This window comes from Colossoma macropomum, unplaced genomic scaffold, assembly GCF_904425465.1.
Source record: "Colossoma macropomum unplaced genomic scaffold, Colossoma_macropomum, whole genome shotgun sequence".
NCBI lineage: Eukaryota > Metazoa > Chordata > Actinopteri > Characiformes > Serrasalmidae > Colossoma > Colossoma macropomum.
This window is the reverse complement of record NW_023494791.1, coordinates 11,660,374-11,681,282: the sequence shown is the minus strand read 5'-3', so window position 1 is coordinate 11,681,282 and position 20,909 is coordinate 11,660,374. Positions and strand designations below refer to the sequence as shown.

Genomic DNA, 20,909 nt, shown 5'->3' with positions numbered 1-20,909 from the left:
AACTAATTTGTGAATGAGCTGCACTTTACCTCATAAATTTCTAGTATCTCATATAACAAAGGAAGTGTCATATAAAGTATGACATAGAACAAGCCATTGTTTATCTAGGCTAAAAAGATTTGAATCTAAACTGCTCCTTTTTCATCACTTATTTTGGCACTGCGATTATGTGGAAAGACATGGACAGATTTGTAACTGATCATATTGTTTTTTCTCTGTACCTGGATTTGTTTTAGCTGTATAGACCAAATAAAGCAATATTATATTTTTAACCTAATTATAATCTTAGTAAAATTCTACATCCATAAATTGAAATATAACTGAAAAGTTTTTTATTTATGATTCTGTAGTAAACCGTATTCCTCATTCAACAAATAGAAAGGCTGCAAAGACTGTGAGACTCTTAATGTAGTTGTTTTGTACTGTTCGTGTTTATTGTGTTTATTCATTGGTTCTTAGTATTGTTTTCATACCTCCTGCTGAAGTAAACGAACAAAAAAATATTTTTGTATCGAATATTTTACGACAGCTTCAAACATGGAATAATTCTCTTAAGCAAACTGCAAAAAAAAATAGGCCTTAGTCTGATGATAACTGCGATATAATAAATGAATCGGCGATGCTTTTGTTCATTCTCTTTGCTCGTAAACAAGACTTTTATTTTGGCTTTTTGCTACTCAGCTCCTCTAAAGTTGTAGCTAGCTAGCAAACCTGGGAAGGACTGGATTATCGCTGAGGTTGGTAGAGAAAAGAATCCGCTGGCAGATAAATACGAACACGACATAACATGTTTAGTACTAAAGACCTCCGTATCGTTAATTTTTACGCATTTCATGACTGCATTTGTCTGTGCGCTAAGTTAACTAACTAGGTTAGTAGTGGCTGGTGAAGAGATGATGGTCAGTCTGACACTAGAGTAGTAAAAGGCTGTTACTAGAAGGTAGATTTAGATAAAGACACGTGTGTCCATTAAAATGTTTATCATTTAATATTAGAAATTGGCCTTACTGTTGCCCAATGTTAGCCAAGCGACTTCCATTATAACAACACCATTAATACCTGAACGAAGGCTGAAGGAAGGTGAAGTTCGCTTCTTAGTCGGTTTCCCCGTTCCACCTTAAATGGTGCAGCAGTTACTGCTGCACTTCTTAAGATGGAACTTAAAATTAGCATAAGAAGCAGTTATATGTAAATGCTGCATTATTTAAGGTGGAACGGGAAATAAGAATAGGAAGCCGATGTCTCGTCAAGCAGACTAACTAGTGTATCCTCTAAAACCTCCAGTCTGATAACGTTGTTTGTGTGGTAAATGATACAGTTGGGCTAAAATGGCCGGTAGGAACGGACCTCTATAAAAACAGGACATCAGTGCGGGGTTTTACTCACAGGAAGAACAAAGAACAGAACATGACAAATAACCTTAGAAACTGGCCAGTAAAGGAGTAATAAAGGACAAAACGTGCGCCCTCTTGTGCCATAACTATTGAAAAATGACTGCTCTTATAACACTGGACGTGTTTGACTCTTTTTAGCTCAGTTCAGTGTTTTTTTTTGTTGTGCAAGGGCAAAGGGCCCTTTAGGTTCGGTGTTTACACAGTCAGTTATTATCTATCTTTTATAGAAACAACTTTATAGTTTGTTATGAATGCATTCACTGGAATAGTGCTGCTGTTTTGGTCAATGACTTCCTGTTTTGTGTCATTATTGTCCACTTCTTGAATTCAGCATGGTTTTAGGGTGTAACTGTTGATACTGTTTGTGTTTGGAAGGCCATGGCTGAAGTGCAGATTCGTCGCTATGAGGACGAGGATGACGAGGACGTAAAGGACCTCTTCACGCTAGGAATGAGTGAGCACGTCCCGTCCTCCTGCCTGCATGTGCTCAAGCAGCCACATACCCAGATGCTTCTTGCATGTGTGTTCTGTGCTCTGCTGGCCAGCTCCAAGTCTTTCCTGCTGCCCATACTGGCAGTTACTCTCCTCCTGGCCGCAGGCCGGCAGGGAGTCAATTATATATTCTCCCAATACATCCAGACTTCCCTGAGCTTGGACCTCAAAAACATACGCCAGACCTACCTGGAGAGGCCCAACTCCTGCTTCTGGGTGGCTGAGAGCCAGGGTCGGGTGGTGGGCACGGTGGCGTGCCTCCCTGCGGAGCGGAACGAGGGTTGTCTGGAGCTCAAGCGGATGTCGGTAAAGCACTCTCACAGGGGTCAGGGCATCGCCAAAGCCCTGTGCCGCGCTGTGTCAGACTTTGCCCGAGAACGGGGCTATCCAGCTGTGGTTCTGTACACCTCCATTGTCCAGACAGATGCTCAGAAGCTCTATGAGCATATGGGCTACAGGAAGGTCAGAGAGTTTGTCGTTCCAGAACTGATGGCTAGGATCACCAACTTCACATTGTTTGAGTACAGGCTTGACTTGCAGCAGCCAGAAAACTGAGTTTTGATTTGCTCTGTCCACTCATTGTGTTTGATTTTATTACGTCAGTGTATACGATGTAAGCAATATTTAATACATAATCAGTATGTAAGACACAGCGAAGCGAACAGTTACTGCTTAAGCTGTGTAGTAAAGAATTTTGTTTTGAAGGTGAAAAGACAAGAATTAAGCAAAAAAGCAAAAGACTTGGCCTCATTCATTCTCCAACCTTTCTTAAGAATTATCTTCTCAAAAACCACTTGTGCAGTTTTCAAGAAGATTCTTAGATTCACCAGTGTTTTCTTATTTGGGATTTGTTCTTAGATAAGAAGAGAATCTGTGCATACTCAAGAGCATAAAGATGGGAACAGTGCTGCAGTTTAAGAACACGTCATGAATCTGATGTAGACTTTTCCTTCAGACTTTTCTCAAGAACAAACTTAAAATTAAGGAAGATATTGGTGAGTGAGGCCCAATGTGTTACCTATACTTTTCATCTCTGCCAGCATATATTGCTACAAATAATCTTTATAAATAATCCCAAAAAAGTGAAAAATAAGTCTGAACATTGTCATAATTATAGAGATTGCATATTTAGTGTACAATTATTGACGACTTGCACTATGGTATGGGGGTCCATAGAGCAGTCATTCTCAACCCTGGAGGCCCCTGCCCTGCACATTTTATTGTTTTGCCTTCTTCAACACACCTGACTTAACAAATCAGCTAATTAACAAGCAGATACAGCAGGGGCACACAAAATTGTGCGTCTCTAGGGCTGAGAACCACTGCGGCACAATGTTTTCTGTAGTCCCACAGTCCAGCTGCTAGTGATTGTTTCTAAATCTTTTTCATAAAACCTGCTGGTGGGTTTGTATCCACTGGCTAACGGCTGCATATTGTAAATGAACATTTTATTCGATCTATGTCATGTATGTGATTAAAAAAAAGATATCAAAATATAATAACACTTTTCTGTGCTGCTTTTTGTAGAACTGATGCAGCTGCTGTGTGGGAAGTGTGATTTACCAGGTGCAGAGAGCATGTAGGTGCTGTGTGGGTCATGAATGTGAAACAATGCTGGGTTCAGGCTGTGCCCTTTGTTCAGTCCCTCCTAGGGCTATACATTTACACACTAGAGACGTACACAGCTGATAGGTCATGCTCTGTGCATATCAGAGCTCCTGTGGTGTGTAGTGCTCCGTAGACTTGCACTGATTTTTCCCTGATTTTAAAAGGGCTGATTCTATTAAAGGTATTTACACTTTCTGCAAAGAACAACCGATTGTTCCTAGTACAATGTATTTTGGATATAAAGATTTAAAAAAAAAGAATCAAACCGAACAAACCCCAAAAAGTCTTACCAAGTGTTTAATATTCTGTGACCTGTAGCAGCACTGATTTTGGTCAAAATCAGTCCTCCTGACTGCTCTCATCCAAGCTCGCTTCTCTTCATTTGCATTAACAAGAATCTAAATGATGAGAAAACACCTAATTCTTTCTATTCTACACTTGTAAATTTGGTCTGGCTACAGCAGCTGCTTTTATTTTCCCAATGCGACCGACTCACCTTACTTGCTTAACTGAATTTTATTAAATATATAGCCTAATACAGCAAGCTAACATAGGTCCATCATATTGGCAGAGAATTGTTTGCTTAGTTAATGGTTCCTAAATTAATGACAATACGTACACAATATGTCTTGCCACAAGTATGTGTATTTTTGGAGTATGTGTTTAGACATCCATAGACATCCGTTCACTTAATGTCTTTGTGATGGAGTAGAAGAATGGTGGCCTCATGTCAGAAAGGCCTCACGTTGAAACTCTGCGCACATGACTCTGTAAAGAATGATGTCCTCAGCCACCTAGGTGTCTAATGGGCGTTTGAACACTGAACTCATGAAAATTTCTGGGTTTACAAACAGACGAAGAAGGTCTTCCAGTGCAGTAGTACACATTTCATGTGCCATGATTGTTTGCTAGTTTTCAGACAGTGACAGAGACGCTTTAATTTTTGTATTGTAATGAGTATAAATGGCACTTTGTTTTCTTTATCATAATGTGTGTAAATATATCTGTAACATTAATCCTACCAGTAGTAAACAGGTCCTGTCAGTAAGCAATCAACAATAAACATTTTGAAAATGTATTTTGTTTTTTTTTTTTACTGTAGCAAGCAATGTCATTGGTCTATTGATAATAAATAGTTTTATTTTGCAAAGTATGTTACACATATGAGGAATCTGTCTTGGTGAGTGTGTATGTGTAAGTGCACAAGACTATAAACAAATGTTCAAGGAAAAAAAGGAATAAGGGGGAAATCATCTTTTCTGAAACAGTATACTTGCACTAAAAAGACTAGCTAGCTGATGTAGGTAACTTGTTAGACGGCTGGCTAATTTTATCCCAAACTGGGTTTTCTTCTGCTCAAGCTGAGATTATCTAGTGAGAACTGCCAGTGAAGAATATCTTCTGGGTTGATCAGATGCTGCCGGGTGCTACCAAAAGAGTCCAGAATGAATGGGAACCTATGGTGCTTTTGTGTCATATTGTAATTTGTAAATGGTTAATCCTTTTTATTCAGGCCAATGCACTCGATTTTTCAACAAAGAACAAAATGTTTAAACCACTGCTTTTGTATTTCTGAGTGTGTTTTTACTCCAGTTAGGTAGGATTTTCTAACAGTGACCCATGTACTTTCTTGACACCAGTGAGTGCAAATGAGCTGATCCGCTTACTAATCAATCAGCACCCAGTAGCGGTAGTTTCTGTATAAAAATGTTCTCATTGATTATTTTAGATATTTTTGTACTTTTAAAAAGAAATTCCTGTGTGAAAGACTAAAAATATGCACATTTTTAGCCATTTAGCTACATTTATCTTTTTGGATCTTTGAAGTCATGTTGTTATTCTGTAGTTTGTCATGCCTATATTAGAAACTCTGGGTTTAAGCTGGTTTTCTCTATAACAAAAATAAATGACATTTTCAAATATCGCCACTGTATTTCTAACAGTGCCTCATGTACATTAATGATGTCAGTGAGCGCAAACAGCTTCACTGAGCTAATGAGCTGATCAGCTCACCACCTAATCATCAATAAGTAGCTGCTTTAATGGTCATAAGCAGGCTGCATGCACCGAGAAGCAGAGGTCAGAGAACAGGCAGGCAAAATTAGAGGCAGATCCATTAACAAAAAACAGTAAGCACAGAAAGGATCAAACATAGGACCACAACACACAGAGAGCAGGCTCAGAATACAGTATAAGCAACAGAGACTTCTCAAGGCTGTAGGCCAGTGGTCATCAACCCTGCTCCTGGAGATTATTATTGATTTCAGTCCTTGATTAGCTGAAGGAGACATGTTAGAATTGGGTTGAAGGGGAAACATGCAGGAAGATAGATCTCCAGGAGGAGGGTTGGTGAGTCATGTTAGTTTTATGTTGGAGGTGAAATGTAGATGTCTACATTCTGTAACTGTAAACCTACAAAGTTCTCATCTGTGGTATGTGTTTCCCATGAAATGGCCAAAAAGTGTAGGTACAAGGTAGACTGACTTCATAAACTCAATCACATACATATAAGCACAGACCTTAAACTTATGACACTTATGAAACTTATGATCATACTTTTCTCTCAAATATATTCTCCTCTATCTAGATTTAACATTACCTACAAAACACAAAAATGTTATTGCAACGGTTTTGGAATGATGTGCATTTCCTTTTCACCTTCTGAATCTCAATATATGATACTGTAATGTATATAAATGACGTGGGCTGGTATAAACAGGTCACAGGAGAGACTATAACATTTTTCATCTCTGCCTATCTTTAATAAGTGGTGTACGTCTTAGCATTTCATAAGCTCTTTGGACATTAATAAAAAGTAAATAAAATTAAAGTTTTAGACTAACATAAAAATAGATGGATGACACAATGGAAAATCAACAATTATATTTATTATTAAATTCATTATTAGATCTGTGTTAGAGATGATCATGAGGATGGTCTAATTAGCTTTTTACTACAGTGCAATAAAAAAAAAAGATTTCAAAATAAGTGCAATCTCAAAAGATGTGCAATAAAAATGTGAGGCAAAATAGTCCCCCAGGAAACATATTATTTCAGACTTTCCACTATTTTACCCTCATCAACATTACATATAAAAACTCAGAAGACGTGTGGGTTCACCGGTGGTTTTGGACAGTAAATAAAATGGCTATATTTGCGTTGTAGTCATGGCAACCTCTGGCTCCCATCACCACCACTGTAAAGAAATCTGAGTCTGTAAAGTTTCTCTATAAATGAACCATTTCGCAACAAACCACTCTGAATGACATTGTTTACATCTCAACCACTGAATTATTTAGAAATTTTGAAAGATCGATGGAGTTCCCCTTTAAAACATCTACGCTGATACAAAGACCGCCCACTTGCTGGTACCCATCCTCCTGCGGTGTAAGTCCCTCTAACTTACTGGTTTCTTGAGAAGGTGTTTAAACCTTGTCGCTTCCCTAGTTCCCGTGCTGCTTGGGTTTGTTTATGTTGGTGAGTGCGCGCGCCCGACGACTGGATTTGTTTGAGGAGCGTGAATTTGAGGTGGAACCGAATCGGATGAAACACGGAGGCAATACGAGTCCAACACGGAGCTGATATAAAATAGAAATAGTAAGAGAAAGCAGGAAGCCTATAGACTGAAACACGCCATAGCGGGGACAACATAATGTAAATACCGGCTGTGTCCGAAATTGAAGGCAGCTGTCTCGATGCCTTGCTGTGCTGACTCAAGTCTGGGCCAGAGCCTTAGAAGGCAGCTCGGTCCTCTACTCTGCCTTTAAAAATGGCCGAATGGAGGAATCTCAGCTGGCAGCGTTTTATACAGACATTATATTCAGACTTGACTGGCAGCCTCCTGCCTCAGAAGTCTGTATGAGCCGGCAGCGGTCATTTCCCTTCGGACACAGCCAGCGTCTTTAGAGGAGCGAGGAGTGGAGTCTTATTAGGTCACTCCACTATGAATGACGCGTTGATATGTTGGTTGCCATGAGTTTGTTTTGTTTGTAAAGCGCTTATGTAGGTAGCTGGGATCTAGCTGGCTCCTACAGAATGAGTGCTCCATTCACGAGCATTACTCTTGGCAAAACGCCGCACTGCGTTAAAACTCTTTATAGAAGGGCAAAGTTCCCCTTGACTGTGGTTTTTATGCGCTGAATTACCAGCTAGAAACATATAAGCAGAGTCTTCTTCGTTGTCATCTGGATTAGATAGATAGATAGATGGTTAGATAGATAGATACTTTATTGATCCCGAAGGAAATTTAGCAGCCAGTAGCAGTCACACAACACAGGACAGTAATAATAGGCAATAGGTAATAAAAGGGTGAAACAATATAAAAGGACGAATAAATATAAAAAATCCTATCTACAGGCATATATACAAACAGAAATACAAACAAATCTGGAATACGATCTATAACCTGAGATGAAAAAGGCAGTGCAATAATGACTGTACAAGGAGGCGCAGGTAACGGCATATAGTGACAGTACTGAATAAATACGTGCATATATTGGTACCGAAATAAAGTGTGTAGGTGTGGAGTGTCCAGATGTGCAAGATGCGCGATAGGGGGTACAGAAAGTGCAATATGTACAGTAAGGTGTCCATATGTGCAGATGGACAAAATAAACCTATGATTTAACATGAGATTCAGATTAGAGGGGTTGAACCTCCTGTTTAAAGTTGTCATTGTACGTCTATTAGATTCAGTCCAGTAAGAATGATTTGAGTCTTCGGTTTTGGAGCTGACTCACTGTGTGTAGGCAGCTTGGCGTGACCTTAGTCAAGTAATAAAATTCAGGAAGCTATGCCGCATCTGCGCATGCGCTCTGTGATTCTTCTGCTTCTACTGCTGCTGCAGACTCTCCGGTAACACTTTACAAAAACGGTAGTTTTACGTCTATTAGTCGGAATTTCATTATAGACTAGCATGAACTAATTAAGTAGTTAGAGTAGAGGTGGGCGCTATGGCAACAATGCATCATAGAGATACTTAAAGACGTTTCATTATGTATGATGACGTTTCATATATGTATACACGATATTTCATTATTCATGTCATGTCATGATACTTCGTTGCTCCGGGTTGATCAGTGGGAACAAACAAAAAACAACTGTAATTACCATATTTAAGCAATACTATCAAAAATTGTAATCATTATTATTATTTTTAGTTATAATTTGTGAAAAGGCAAAAGTCCCTTTGGGTTTTGTGTTTACATGCTGAATTATTAGCTAGAAACAGATTTTTGAGACTTCTTCACAGTTTGCTGTGAGTGTTTTTGCTCTCCTTGGATTAGAGGTGTTGATGTGCTGGTCAACAACCTCCTGTTTAACATTATCATTTTACATTCGGTCATTTCCTGCTATGTTTTGTTATTTTTCTCTCACCAAGTTGAGAGTTGAGCATGGGTTTATAGTGTAACTGGTAATGCTGTGTATGTTTAGTTTGAAGGCCATGGCTGAAGTCCAGATTAGGCGCTATAAGGATGATGACGAGGTGGACGTGAAGGACATCTTCACTGTTGGTATGCATGAACTCATCCCATACTCTTGCAAGTATGTGCTGAAGCAGCCACACGTCCAGATGTTGCTACTGTCTGTGTTCTGCGTTCTGCTGGCCACCTCTGGGTCTCTTCTGTTGCCCATGCTGGCAGTTACTCTCCTCCTGGCCGCAGGATGGCAGGGAATCTGCTACATGATCTACAACTACGTCCGAACCTCCATGTGCAGTGACTTCAGCAACATCCGTCAGTCCTACCTGGAGAAGCCCAACTCCTGCTTCTGGGTGGCCGAGAGCCAGGGTCGGGTGGTGGGCACAGTGGCCTGCTACTCTGCAAAGGAGGACAAGGATTGTGTGGAGCTCCGCCGGATGTCAGTGAAGCCCTCCCACAGGGGCCAGGGCATTGCCAAAGCCCTGTGCCATATTGTTGCGGACTTTGCCCGAGATCAGGGCTGTCCAGCTGTGGTATTGTACACTTCAAGTGTCCAGATCGATGCTCAGAAGCTCTATGAGCGTATGGGCTACAAGAAGGTCAGAGAGTTTGCTTCTCCAGTGCTCTTCTCTAGGATCACCAAAATAATGGTAATGAAGTACGTGCTTGACTTACAGCAGCCAGGAAACTGAAAGTTTTCTAAAGAAGCTTTGCTCCGTCCACTCATTTTGCACTGATGTACAACACTGTGTTGTGCACAGTGGCCTTTATGAGTATGGAGAGAGTCAACTGTAATATTTTTAGCAGTTTACTCTTAAAAAATAAAAAAACATGTATGAGAGAGGTTTAGATTGTGAGCCAAGAAATCAAGGTTAGTCATTCACAGCTTGGCTGAGTGTGCAGTTTGATTTTAACCATTTAAAACAGCCATCAAAAAAGCTGATTCTAATACATAAGCAGCGTAAAATTGATTGACATTTATCTTTATCTTTATCTTTATCTTTCTGCCACTGGGTAAAGAAGCTTCTATGCAAATTGTAACAATTTTATCCATTTCATGTATACAGTTTTAAACAAATTATCTTTACACTAACAGTGATAGCAACTTCTGTGCTACATGTTAGGTAATTATTGCACTGTTTGCTTGCAGCTGATTGTGAGGTTTGCTTGTCTGTATCTGAAACTATTCTTGTAATTAAAATCCCTTTTGCACTGACTATATTTTTACTGTGTTGTTACTATAGATTTGACCTCAGTAGAAACTCTTTCATTTGACCATATTTTGGTTTGCTTTGTGTAGGCAGTTTGACGTGTTAGAAAGATCAAGCGATAAAATTCAGGAAATTTCAAGTTGTTGACTCCCTCTTTCACTGTCTGCTTAGTTCTTCTTTTGCTGACAGTAGTAGAAATGTTACCACTGCTTTAGGTTCACAGCAAATGACCAGGTAAGACTTTATAACACCTATAGTTTATAAGACATCTATGAGCTGTTACTTCATAATTGACTAATCATAAACTAATGAAGTATTTAGAGTTATTTATCATGGGCTAATGAAGTATTTAGAGTTATTTATCATTAATTAATATATTAACATTACTTTGTGAGACACATACATTTATTCCTAATCATGGTTTACAAATGACTGTTAAATGATTTTTATTTGCAGTCTCTGCTCTAAAGATGTCACAGTGTGTTCCTGGCTCCACCCTCTCCTGTATAGTGTATAAGAGTGTTTATTGAGGTTGTTTATGGACTAATATCACATATTCTAGTACATACAAGTGTTTATTGAGGTTGTGGCCCACATTTAAAAAAAATTCCTTTGATTAGGGTTCACAAAAGACACATTACATTAGCAGCCAAGATTTTCATTGATATTTTTAGACATCTTTTGTAAATACTCAAATAATGTATTCACTAACAGTGGATAACATCTGAGTTTCTGATTTGTTCATCATTAATTAATTAAGAATTATTACAAAAAGTAAACGTGAACATATGTAGACGGTCACTTTATAATCTAATATGAATAAATTCCTGGTATGTACTTGATTAGTTAATTATGAAGCAGAAACTCATTACTTCATTCTGAAGTCAAAACCTGTATGTCTATATGTAAGTAATGTGACTATTCGCTAACAACGTGTCCACAAATGGAGCGCTGGCTTTTTGGGAAGTCTGAAAATTAAAGCCAAAATATGTAGATGTGGCTTGGTTTGTTTGTAATGAGCAATGATTGGGCAGTAGTTTGCAAATTTCTCACTGGGCTTTTCTTCCATCATTTGCATCCATAATTAGCTTGTGAAAAGCACCTGAGCCACTGGTGTACTGATGTCAATATGACTGGCTTTTCACATAGGGCTAGTTGTTGTATGGGAAAAGTATTTGTTAAAAAGGGTAATTTTATTAATACATTGCAGTTTTAACAGTGATTTTGACCTATGCGAACAATTTATGGGAGGAATTCTAATTCATACATAATGAAGACTAATGAATTGTTACATCTCTACTAGAAGCCGATCTTTGTAGAGACAGTTTCTTCATAGTTTGTTGTAAATGATGTTTACTCACCTTGATGAGTTGGCCGACAATCCTTTGTTTAACCATTTTATGTTCAAGTCAGTCTTTTTCCAGTCTTTTGTAGTGTCAGAGTGTAACTGGTGATGCAATGTATGTTTGGTTTGAAGGCCATGGCTGAAGTGAAGATTCGACGCTATGTGGATGATGACCAGGTGGTCGTGAAGAAAATCTTCAGTCTTGGTATGTGTGAACAGATCCCGTACTTTTTCCGGCATGTGCTGAAGCAGTCACACATCCATACTGTCTGTGTTATGCGCTCTGCTGGCCATCTCCAAGTCTCTCCTGCTGCCCATACTGGCAGTTACTCTCCTCCTGGCTGCAGGCCGGCAGGGAATCTGCTACCTGATCTACAGCTACATCCAGAATGCCATGCGCGGTGACTTCAGCAACATCCGTCAGTCCTACCTGGAGAAGCCCAACTCCTGCTTCTGGGTGGCCGAGAGCCAGGGTCGGGTGGTGGGCACGGTGGCATGCTACCCTGCGAAGCAGAACGAGGGCTGTGTGGAGCTCCGCCGGATGTCGGTGAAGCCCTCCCACAGACGCCAGGGCATTGCCAAAGCCCTGTGCCGCACTGTTGTGGACTTTGCCCAAGAACAGGGCTGTCTAGCTGTGGTGCTGTACACCTCCATTATCCAGATAGATGCTCAGAAGCTCTATGAGCGTATGGGCTACAAGAAGGTCAGAGAGTTTGCTGCCCCAGAGCTGTGCTCTAGCATCACCAAAGTAATGGTGATCAAGTACATGCTGGACTTGCGGCAGCCAGGAAACTAAAGAAGATTTTGTCCATTCACTCATTGTGCATTTTATTACTTCAGTGTAGGAGATTGAACACAGTCGCTTCTCTGAGTATGGTGTGTACCCATGTGTGTTGCATTAAAGATAAAAATAGAAGTTTGACACAAATCCAGATTATGAGCTACCTTAGTTATTCACAGCTTGTTTTAGTGCGTAGTTAACGCAAGTAGATATTAATCAATTAAAACAGCCTTTGAATATTGTGTCTAATACATAAGCAAATACATAAGCAGTGTAATATTGCTTCATTTTATCTTTGCTAGTCTGATATCTAGACTGGTAATGCTGTCCTGCACTATGGAGAGAGGGTCTGTACAGAGAGTCTTTGTAGTCTCACAGCTACTGATGATGGTTGATCTTTTTTTTCTGACTGTGAGCTTGTCTTGTTTGCATCCTAACAGGTGTGGCCAGCTTCTATGCAAATTGTTGTTTTGTTATGTGTGATAACAAACAAAGAGCATCTTTACTGTAAAAGGGATGTCAAATTTGTGTGCTACATTTTTGTAATTGTCAAGCTAATTGCCATGCTAATTGCACTACATGCAGTTGATCATGTATTTAGGTCAGCTTAACTGTATATTAAAACTATTCTTGAAATTAAAACCTTTTTTACACTAACTGTGCTTTGACTGTGTTATTACTATCGATATGGCTTCCTCTTTCTTTTGATCATATCTTTGGTTTAAATCTGACTAACTGTGTACTCAGCTTGGCATGAGTTAGAAAAATCATGTGATAAAATACAGGAAATTTCAACTTCGCCACCCTCTCCTTACATCTGCGCATGTGCTCAGTGCTTCTTCTGCTGACAATAGTAGAAATGCTGTGACTGCTGAACACCAACATTCTCACAGCTCATGAAGTACAGATCAGTAGCTGTTTAGTTGTGACTGTCAAGGGGAATGGTTGTCAGCAGAAGAAAGAGAAATCTGTAGTGGTAAGCCTATTACTTGATTTGTAATTAATAAGTATTTAGCTATTTTAATGCCTTCGTGCCTCTCAGTTTTCGTAGGGCCACTTCTAGTACTTCAAAGACGCTGAAATAGAGATTAGTTTTAGCATTCGGACTCTTAGAAAAGATGGTGCTTCAAGGGTTCTTTAGTAAAGAAAATGGTCTTATATAGAACCATGAACACACAAAGAACTCTTCATGAAAGGGTTCTTCAGGTTGATGAAGAATGTGCTGTAGATGGTTCTATATAGCACCCAAAAGGATTCTTCTATTGTTATGGTGTCAAGCTTGTAACAATAGAAGAACCCTTCTCAAAAAGGTTCTATATAGAACTGTCTATAGCACATTCATGCACATTTTCCATCAATCTGAAGAACTCTTTCATGATGCAAAGAACTTTTTAATCATGCAGAGGGTTCTTTGAGTGTTCATGGTACTATATAGAGCCATGTTCTTTACTAAAGAACCCTTGAAGCACCTAATACTGGACTGTATGCATGTCTGATGAAAGGTTTGTTCTTCCTCTCTCTCTCTCTCTCTCTCCTCTCTCTCTCTCTCTCTCTCAGATGTGGTATCAGATCCGTGAATATTGTGACTCGGACTACTCTGCTGTGCGGGAAGTTTACTCTACTGGGTTCAGAGAGCATGTTGGAGCTGTATATGTTCGCACTCTGAGGCAACACTGGGTTCAGGCTGTGCTGTTGGGACTGTTCCTCCTCTTCATCCTCTTCTCCGGCTCATTCTTGGCCTCTCTGCTGTGTCTCGGTGGAGTCCTGCTGGCTGGCAGGTTTGCTGTCCAGTATTTCTTTGAACAGGGAGTACAACTCGGGCTCAGAGAAGACCTGCAGGACATTCGAGCCTCGTACATGCAGCCAGGCCAGGTTAGTTGCTTCTGGGTAGCAGAGTCTAAAGGCTCTGTCGTGGGGACAGTAGCCTTATTGCCATGTGTGGAGGAGCCTGGAGCCTGGGAGCTAAAACGCATCTCTGTAAAGAAAGAGTTCCGAGGTCAAGGGCTTGCGAAGGCACTGTGTTGGACTGCCCTGAGGTTTGCAGCCAGTCACAAGGTACACAGAGTGGTGCTCTTCACCTCTCTGGTGCAATTAGACGCTCATAAGCTCTACCACAAGATGGGATTCCACAAGGAGGAGGAGTTTGTGTGGCCATCACTTCCTGCCAGACTGATCAACTTCTTGGTATTTAAATATGCATGTAAGGTTATGCATGATGAGGACCGAAGGAGTAAGAAACACTGAACTCCTACTTGACGTGTAGTATTAAATCATGTTGCATTCAAGACTAACTTGGACTGAGGGGACTCTCTTTTTTGTAGGGTTGTAAACATCTGCTTATCCAGTGTTTCTTCTGAAATCAAGGGGTTTGATAGGGAGTTTGTCCTACTTTATATATTAATGTTCTACCTTTACAACCCACTGCAGTAAGTATAAAATGTACTACTGGAATCTTAACTAAGTGTATCACACATTTAATTAGATCTATATTTATTTTTTAAAATACACTGAGGGGAAACAAGTAATCAGACACTTCTGTTTTTCTTATGTAATATACCTCCAGTATATATGTCTACATCAAATGTACATGCATGTCTTTTTACTTTGTACTTATAAATATGTACAAAAAATATGAATTCATCAGCATGAAAATGTTGTTTAAAAACAAAATTAATAAGGAAACTTCATTAAAAGATATGTAAAGGTTCAAATGGTACTGGAGCATTACGTGTCATCAAAGTAAACATGAATCCCTATCAGCTTCGTTTTTTAAGCATATCTTTGTTTATGCTTATGAATAGGTTTTTGTTCATATTTATAAGTGAAATGCTGACAGACATAATGTGTGTAAATCTTAAGTGGGTATATGCACTGGAAGTATATTAAGTATATATAAAAAAGTGGCTGAATACTTGCTTCCCCTCCCTGCAGTTCCATTATGTATGTATACTGTTTACCAGGACTGCCCAGCCCTGTTCCCGGTGCTTTACTCTCCCTGCAGATTTTATCTTCAGCCCTGATCTGACACACCCGATTATCAAAGAGGTCAGGAACAATAGAGGTAGGTGTGTTAAATGGTGTGTAAAATTATCGTTGGACCTATGCTTTGTAAGAAGGTAGATCTCCAGATGTAGGACTGGGCAGCCCTGCTGTATATCAAAGTAATGTCTAATTAAACTGTATCAATATACCAATATAACATGCATGTTTTTATCTGTTACAGAACACTTGGAGTTCCATAGTTGTAAATAAAAAAGTCTATTTATGTAGGGTGGTTTGAGTCATATAGGTCTTGATTTGATGTTGTGATATTTACTATATTTTAAGAGCCCCCTGTAAATACTATGTAGATACCCATCTTTTCTTTAAATAACATTCAACCCAGTGTATTTTAAATGCAACTAAACTTTAAGTTCAGTGTAATAGATTCAATTAAATTTAACTCTAACTCAAAATCCTAATCCTAAACCCAACCCTAAGGCTGTTAATAAACAACTGAATTTCACTAGATAGTTTGCTATGATAATGGTAATCTATAGGGGACTATCAAAATAAAGTGTGATTGATGGTGGACAGTAAATAATCTCAAAGTCTCTGAATTTTAACATGTCCATTTTTCCAACCGCTCTTTATCCCTTAGAATTAAACAGGCTGTTTTTTGTTACTGAACCTAATGTAAATGATCTCTGTTCTGATTGGCTGCCTTGTATTGTATCTCATACAAAAAGCAGTCTGGACTGAAGCACTCCCTAAAACATCAGCGTTAAAGGGTAGGGCTAAACTGCTGTAGGGTGAACAGCAGATACATGTAAATGTGCTGTTTTTTGTGGCATCACAAAACAATGACTTCAGAATTACTTTTCATATAAGCTCTGTATGAACTGGGGAGTGAGGGGTGCGTATCGAAATGTTAACAATGTTATACTAGACTGGTATCTTTTACTTAAAATGTTTTTTGTTTGTTATGGGCCATTTAATTTTAAATAATGTTTACAAAAAAACCCTCCACAACAGACAAACTCCATAATCTAATTACAGGATGTTTTTTTCAGCCAATCAGAGCGCAGTAAATGTACACAAACAAATCAAGCAGGTCATTGATTTCCCCACAGAAGACACACACTGTCTTAACAAAATACAAATGACTACTCATAGTGTGAGTTATGAAACAATGAAATAACAAAGATTTCATCTAAATCCTTAGGTCACTATCTCTCAGGGGGATCACAGAAACCCCCTGAAGCTTCAATGCTCTCACCAGCATAGGGTGTGTACACTTCACTCTCATGCTACAAAAAAATACTTTCTTTTATGTTTTTCTGTATGAAACTGAAGAATATATTATTAACCATAAAGCTCAGTGACAATAAGACAGCCAAAAACAAACTGTCAGTGGATGAAATTTTATATTTTCACATGATGGTCAGGGCCTTCTCTCTTTTTTTTCTTTTATGGATGAATGTATGTATTTTATGTTTTTCTCTTTTAAATAATTGCTTTTTTCTTTACTGTTTTTGACAAAGTATTATTCAAAGTAAGCACTTAACCTTCAGAAAATGTTATCTTCTCACCTCAGGCTGTGAAATCAGACACTATATGAGCTATTTTCACCATAAGTGACTGAATAACAGGGTTGAACACAGAAATCATTTCCCCCATTTAGTTGATATCAGTTAAAACATATAAAATATACAACAGTAGAGGGGAAAGTTGAAAAAATTGTTTTACTTAAAATGTTTTCATTAAAATCTTTGTTTCAAGACATTTTATTTCATTTTCATTATATATTATCGAAGGTTAAAAATGAGTAACAGGCTTGCAAACTTAGCCTAGAATAAGCAGCCTTCAGGCGTGGTTAGCCAGACAGGGTGTACATTCTGCATGCTAACTACTAATTACCATATAGTTTGCATATATGGTAAGAACGTAAAAAAAAAATCAATTTTTTTATAACAATAATTTTGGTAACAGGGTTGAATGATCAAGCTTTACTCATGCAGCCAAATCAGTTTTCTGAGACTTGTCTGATGGTCATTCTGGAGAAAATGATGTAAATCCCTGTATTATGCTAATTGGAATGTTCCATATTTTTTACGGGGGGGATGTTTTGGTAAGACGGTTACACATAATATTAAAAAGGTTAAAATGATGAACTGTTGGTTAAATGGAATTAATGATCAGGGAAAATCATTCTATTAACATTAAATTGCCTGGACCTTATAACACTGTAATGATGGCGCTATTGAACGATTGTAAAGAATAGATAATTCATCAGTGAGCTGGGACAGCCCAAAATCACCAAAATGATTTTAAGCGTTTTTGTGATCATTCAAACGCTAATATTTTAATATATTTGTTTCAAGTACGATCCCTTCGCTTTTGACATAAATGTTTGTTTTTTGTTTTTTTTTATAAAAAAACAACACTTTATTCCTTTTTAAAAAGGTAATGGGACATGAATTAAACTCTATTCATGTGAGTGCCATATATTATTTTACGATCTCCCTCTCATATGTGTTTGTGTTACTGTACGTTCATGTTCACTACAGTTCTAATTGTAGTGTTTTTCACTCTTTTTTAAATCTGCAAAACAGAGGAAAACCTCTCCTCAGCCGCCAGCACGCGGTTCATTTTACTCCGGCTCTGACGTAGCGCCGCCTCAGGAAGCAGTCAGATCCACATTGTATGGGAATCAGCACACACGGCCAGCACAGGACACACACACACACACACACAGAGCCTAAAATAAGAGGGTAAGTTGTAAAGCATGTTTTGAAATAAAGAGCATGAGAAAACAGCGAGTGCTGTCGGACCTCCAGTGTGTTTTGTGCCGTGTTATTATGGAGAGGCTAAAGCTCGCAGTGCGATATGGATATAGGCGGTGGCTGGACAGATTGATGGACTGCTTTTCAGACAGGACGGCTTTATTTGGAGGGGTTTTGGTTGTTTTTTGGTGTTTGGGGGAAGTTTCAGTGATCATTATTTGGACAGTCCTAGTACACTACCATGTACCTTTGAGATGTTTTTTTTCGTTCAGAGTAGTATTTAAGGTGACAGGTGCATGCCCAGCTACATTCGGGTTACAGCATATGGTCAGTAGAAGAATCACACCTACTACATTTTAAATAAAATCCCGAAGGAAATAGGCCTTGTGCTGCATATTCTTTTAAAGTTTGCACTCTATTATTCACCTCCTAGAAAGACTAAAATAGGCTGTGTTTTGAATACGACGTGTAATTCCCTCCTTTGCCTCAAGAGGGCAGTAAAGCACAGCAAAAAAAATCTACACGGTTGTTCAGCAGATTCTATGCACATTCAGCATTAAGTACAAACATACTCTTCAGGCCCTGCAACCTGTGGTAGCAGCATAAAGGTCATACAATCAGCAACAGGTTCACACAGAGCACACAGATTTATGAAAGCCTCACCTGTTTTTATCTGTAGCCAATACATTTCTTACAGAGGTGTCCCATGCGTAGCTTTCCCCTCTCCTCTCTCTTCTCAGTCCTGGTTTCCTCTGATCTTCACTGCTCTCCTCACTGCTTTCCATTGTCCTCCCCTGCTTTGGCTCTAATGGTTCGGTCTTCACTTTTGAGAGACGTCAACACCTCTCAGTCTCAGATCTTGTCATTAGGATGCCTGTCTAGATGAAAGGCCCTCTTCTAGAGGGTCAGCTGGAGCATTGTGCCAGGGCCAAGAGAGCTGCTGTTGAGGTACATTAGTCACAGCGCATCTGTAAAAGGATGTGCTGCTCATTGTTCTCTGGTAGTTTTTAGTCAATTATTATACATATTATGAGACCGAAAGCAGAAATGCATAGTGGCTGATATAGATTCTCCTCCCCTGCTGTGGATCCCGTCAGACTGTGAATAGTGAGTGCATTCCAGCCTTCAGTATTTGCTTTCCGTGCAGAATCTGTAAATAAAGAATCAAGCCGAGAGCGCTGCAATGCAGTTTTAGCTTATAAAGAGTGTTAATCCTCTGTGTGTGTGTGTGTGTGTGTGTGTGTGTCTGCACTCTGGTCAGCTGAGGGTGTACACAGCTCTCTCTCTCTCTTTCTCTCTCTCTCTTTGGCTTTTTGTTAAAAGCTGCGTCACATTGAAACAGGCCTGCAGAAGAAGAGAGGCTGAATAGAAAGGCTGCCTTCCTCCGGTTCTCTGCCTTAAAGAGACCTGCACTATTATTCACTCTCAGCTATACTAACAGCATGGGAACGTGAATGTCTGTGAAACAGTGATGTAAATTTCAAGCTTCTTTCAGTGAATCAATCAATTGGTTCAGCTCTCCAATAAGATCTGATTCTTTATGCTCCCAAATGGCTCTGTTCTGTAGCATTGCCAGTTTATTCAAGTACAGCATATTTTAACCTAGAATGTTTGATTTGGCTGATCATTTTAATTGTTCAATATAATATTACTAGTTTACCTTACCTTTACATGATGTTATGGTGATATTCCCACTACATATTGTAGACTGTATGACTGTACCATATACATTTGTTCACACAGTTATTGCAGCATTTGTCCCTGAGCCGGCAGTGCAGGCCTGTTATTTACCATTACCTACTACCTGGAATATTGATGTTGTAAAATGACAAAAGCACTTCAGATATGTGAGTCCACTCCCAACATTCATCTGAACAAGCCAAAGAGACGACTCATTTACTCATTCCAGATACATCACTATTTCCACTTCCCTGTGCTTTGTCTAGTGTAGCATCTTACCTCCGGTCTCTATAACTGAGAGAAGAAAGGCCAGGCTTGGCTATGAGGCCTCTGTTCAGGATCTCTTATAGGAATGGTGAATCATGGGCAGAAAGATGATGAAGAGTAGTAATTGTGACACAGCAGTGTGCAGTGGATAAGTATTGAGTACATGCAGTTCAGAAATTGAGTTCCGAAATGTGTGGGATTTGTGCATCATTAAATGCTAGCCTGGGTTGTTTTAGAACGTCTAGGAGGAAGGTATAAAAGAGTTAAGGCAAAAAGGCACAGGTGTATAACATAGTGTGTATGTGTTTTATAACCGTGCTAGATGTCTGAGCAGTGGATCGCTTCTCTTTTTGCTTGTGATGATTATGAGCAGTCCAAAACGTCTCTATTGCTGATAGAGAGCTGCTGTTAACTCTGTGAAGTATCCTGTCGTGCAGTAAATTAACTCCTACAGGAGTACTCTTAAAACTCTAAACTGTTCTTGGCATTGTGTAACTATGTCATTATTCTGTCATAGAGGTATTTTTGCCTGTGGGTGTGTATGTGTTTGTGTGTGTGGATGCTCATGTTTGGATGTGCAAATATTTGGATATTTCTGTTACTCATTTGTGTTCAGTTGCAATTTTGAATATGTGTTTTTCAAACTTTACATGCGCCCATGTGTATTCTTGTTAGGGCTTCATGTGAGTAGAATACCAGCACTGCAGTTGTATTTCTGAACACTGCAGTTGTGATATGCCTTGCAGCATATTACAAATGGATTGGCAACCCAGTAATGTAAGATGGTTAAAAACAAACAATTAAAGACTGGCATTGATCCGATACTGCATATCACTGTCAGGAAGAAAGACATTAGCAAAAGATGTTGGTTGTGAAATCAGAAGGAAAAAAAGAAATAATCCAGTCCAATCCATTGTGTGAATTGTTAGGGCATTATAGCCTATTT

At 39.1% G+C, this 20,909-nt stretch overlaps 4 protein-coding genes and 1 pseudogene across 10 annotated transcripts in view; all 5 read left to right on the top strand.

Annotated features, from left to right (window-relative positions):
- Positions 1-636: 636 nt before the first annotated feature.
- On the top strand, positions 637-4,647 carry LOC118810251 (probable N-acetyltransferase camello). The gene is made up of 2 exons (XM_036573873.1): positions 637-737; positions 1,770-4,647. Exon 2 carries the CDS (start codon positions 1,773-1,775, stop codon positions 2,439-2,441), a length of 669 nt encoding a protein of 222 aa, XP_036429766.1. The 5' UTR covers positions 637-737; positions 1,770-1,772; the 3' UTR covers positions 2,442-4,647.
- A 2,199-nt stretch (positions 4,648-6,846) lies between these two features.
- Positions 6,847-10,131, top strand: LOC118810247 (probable N-acetyltransferase camello). 6 transcript variants are annotated; one of them, XM_036573868.1, is made up of 2 exons: positions 6,847-6,881; positions 8,928-10,131. In XM_036573868.1, the coding sequence occupies exon 2, from the start codon at positions 8,938-8,940 to the stop codon at positions 9,604-9,606; it is 669 nt and encodes a 222-aa protein (XP_036429761.1). In that variant the 5' UTR covers positions 6,847-6,881; positions 8,928-8,937; the 3' UTR covers positions 9,607-10,131. The 6 variants fall into 6 exon arrangements, with proteins under 6 accessions (XP_036429761.1, XP_036429762.1, XP_036429760.1 ...); XM_036573869.1 differs by lacking the exon at positions 6,847-6,881 and adding an exon at positions 6,896-6,971; XM_036573867.1 differs by lacking the exon at positions 6,847-6,881 and adding an exon at positions 6,978-7,091.
- A 177-nt stretch (positions 10,132-10,308) lies between these two features.
- Positions 10,309-12,304, top strand: LOC118809905 (annotated as a pseudogene).
- An 821-nt stretch (positions 12,305-13,125) lies between these two features.
- On the top strand, positions 13,126-14,610 carry LOC118810246 (probable N-acetyltransferase CML5). Its single transcript, XM_036573864.1, has 2 exons — positions 13,126-13,227; positions 13,809-14,610. Exon 2 carries the CDS (start codon positions 13,809-13,811, stop codon positions 14,493-14,495), a length of 687 nt encoding a protein of 228 aa, XP_036429757.1. The 5' UTR covers positions 13,126-13,227; the 3' UTR covers positions 14,496-14,610.
- Positions 14,611-17,920: 3,310 nt separating this feature from the next.
- dctn1b (dynactin 1b) overlaps positions 17,921-20,909 on the top strand; it is a 57,470-nt gene continuing 54,481 nt past the window's right edge. The window contains exon 1 of one of the 2 annotated variants that reach the window (XM_036573862.1): positions 17,921-18,004. The gene's annotated coding sequence lies outside the window, so the exon portion shown is untranslated. The remainder of the gene's footprint in view (positions 18,005-20,909) is intronic. The other variant, XM_036573856.1, reaches the window with a different exon arrangement.

Coding starts and splice junctions, on each gene's coding strand:
- LOC118810246 (XM_036573864.1), top strand. CDS start 13,809: ATGTGGTATCAGATCCGTGAATATTGTGACTCGGACTACTCTGCTGTG.
- LOC118810247 (XM_036573865.1), top strand. CDS start 8,287: ATGCCGCATCTGCGCATGCGCTCTGTGATTCTTCTGCTTCTACTGCTG. Junction 8,349..8,927: donor CTGCTGCTGCAGACTCTCCG/GTAACACTTTAC, acceptor GTGTATGTTTAG/TTTGAAGGCCATGGCTGAAG.
- LOC118810251 (XM_036573873.1), top strand. CDS start 1,773: ATGGCTGAAGTGCAGATTCGTCGCTATGAGGACGAGGATGACGAGGAC.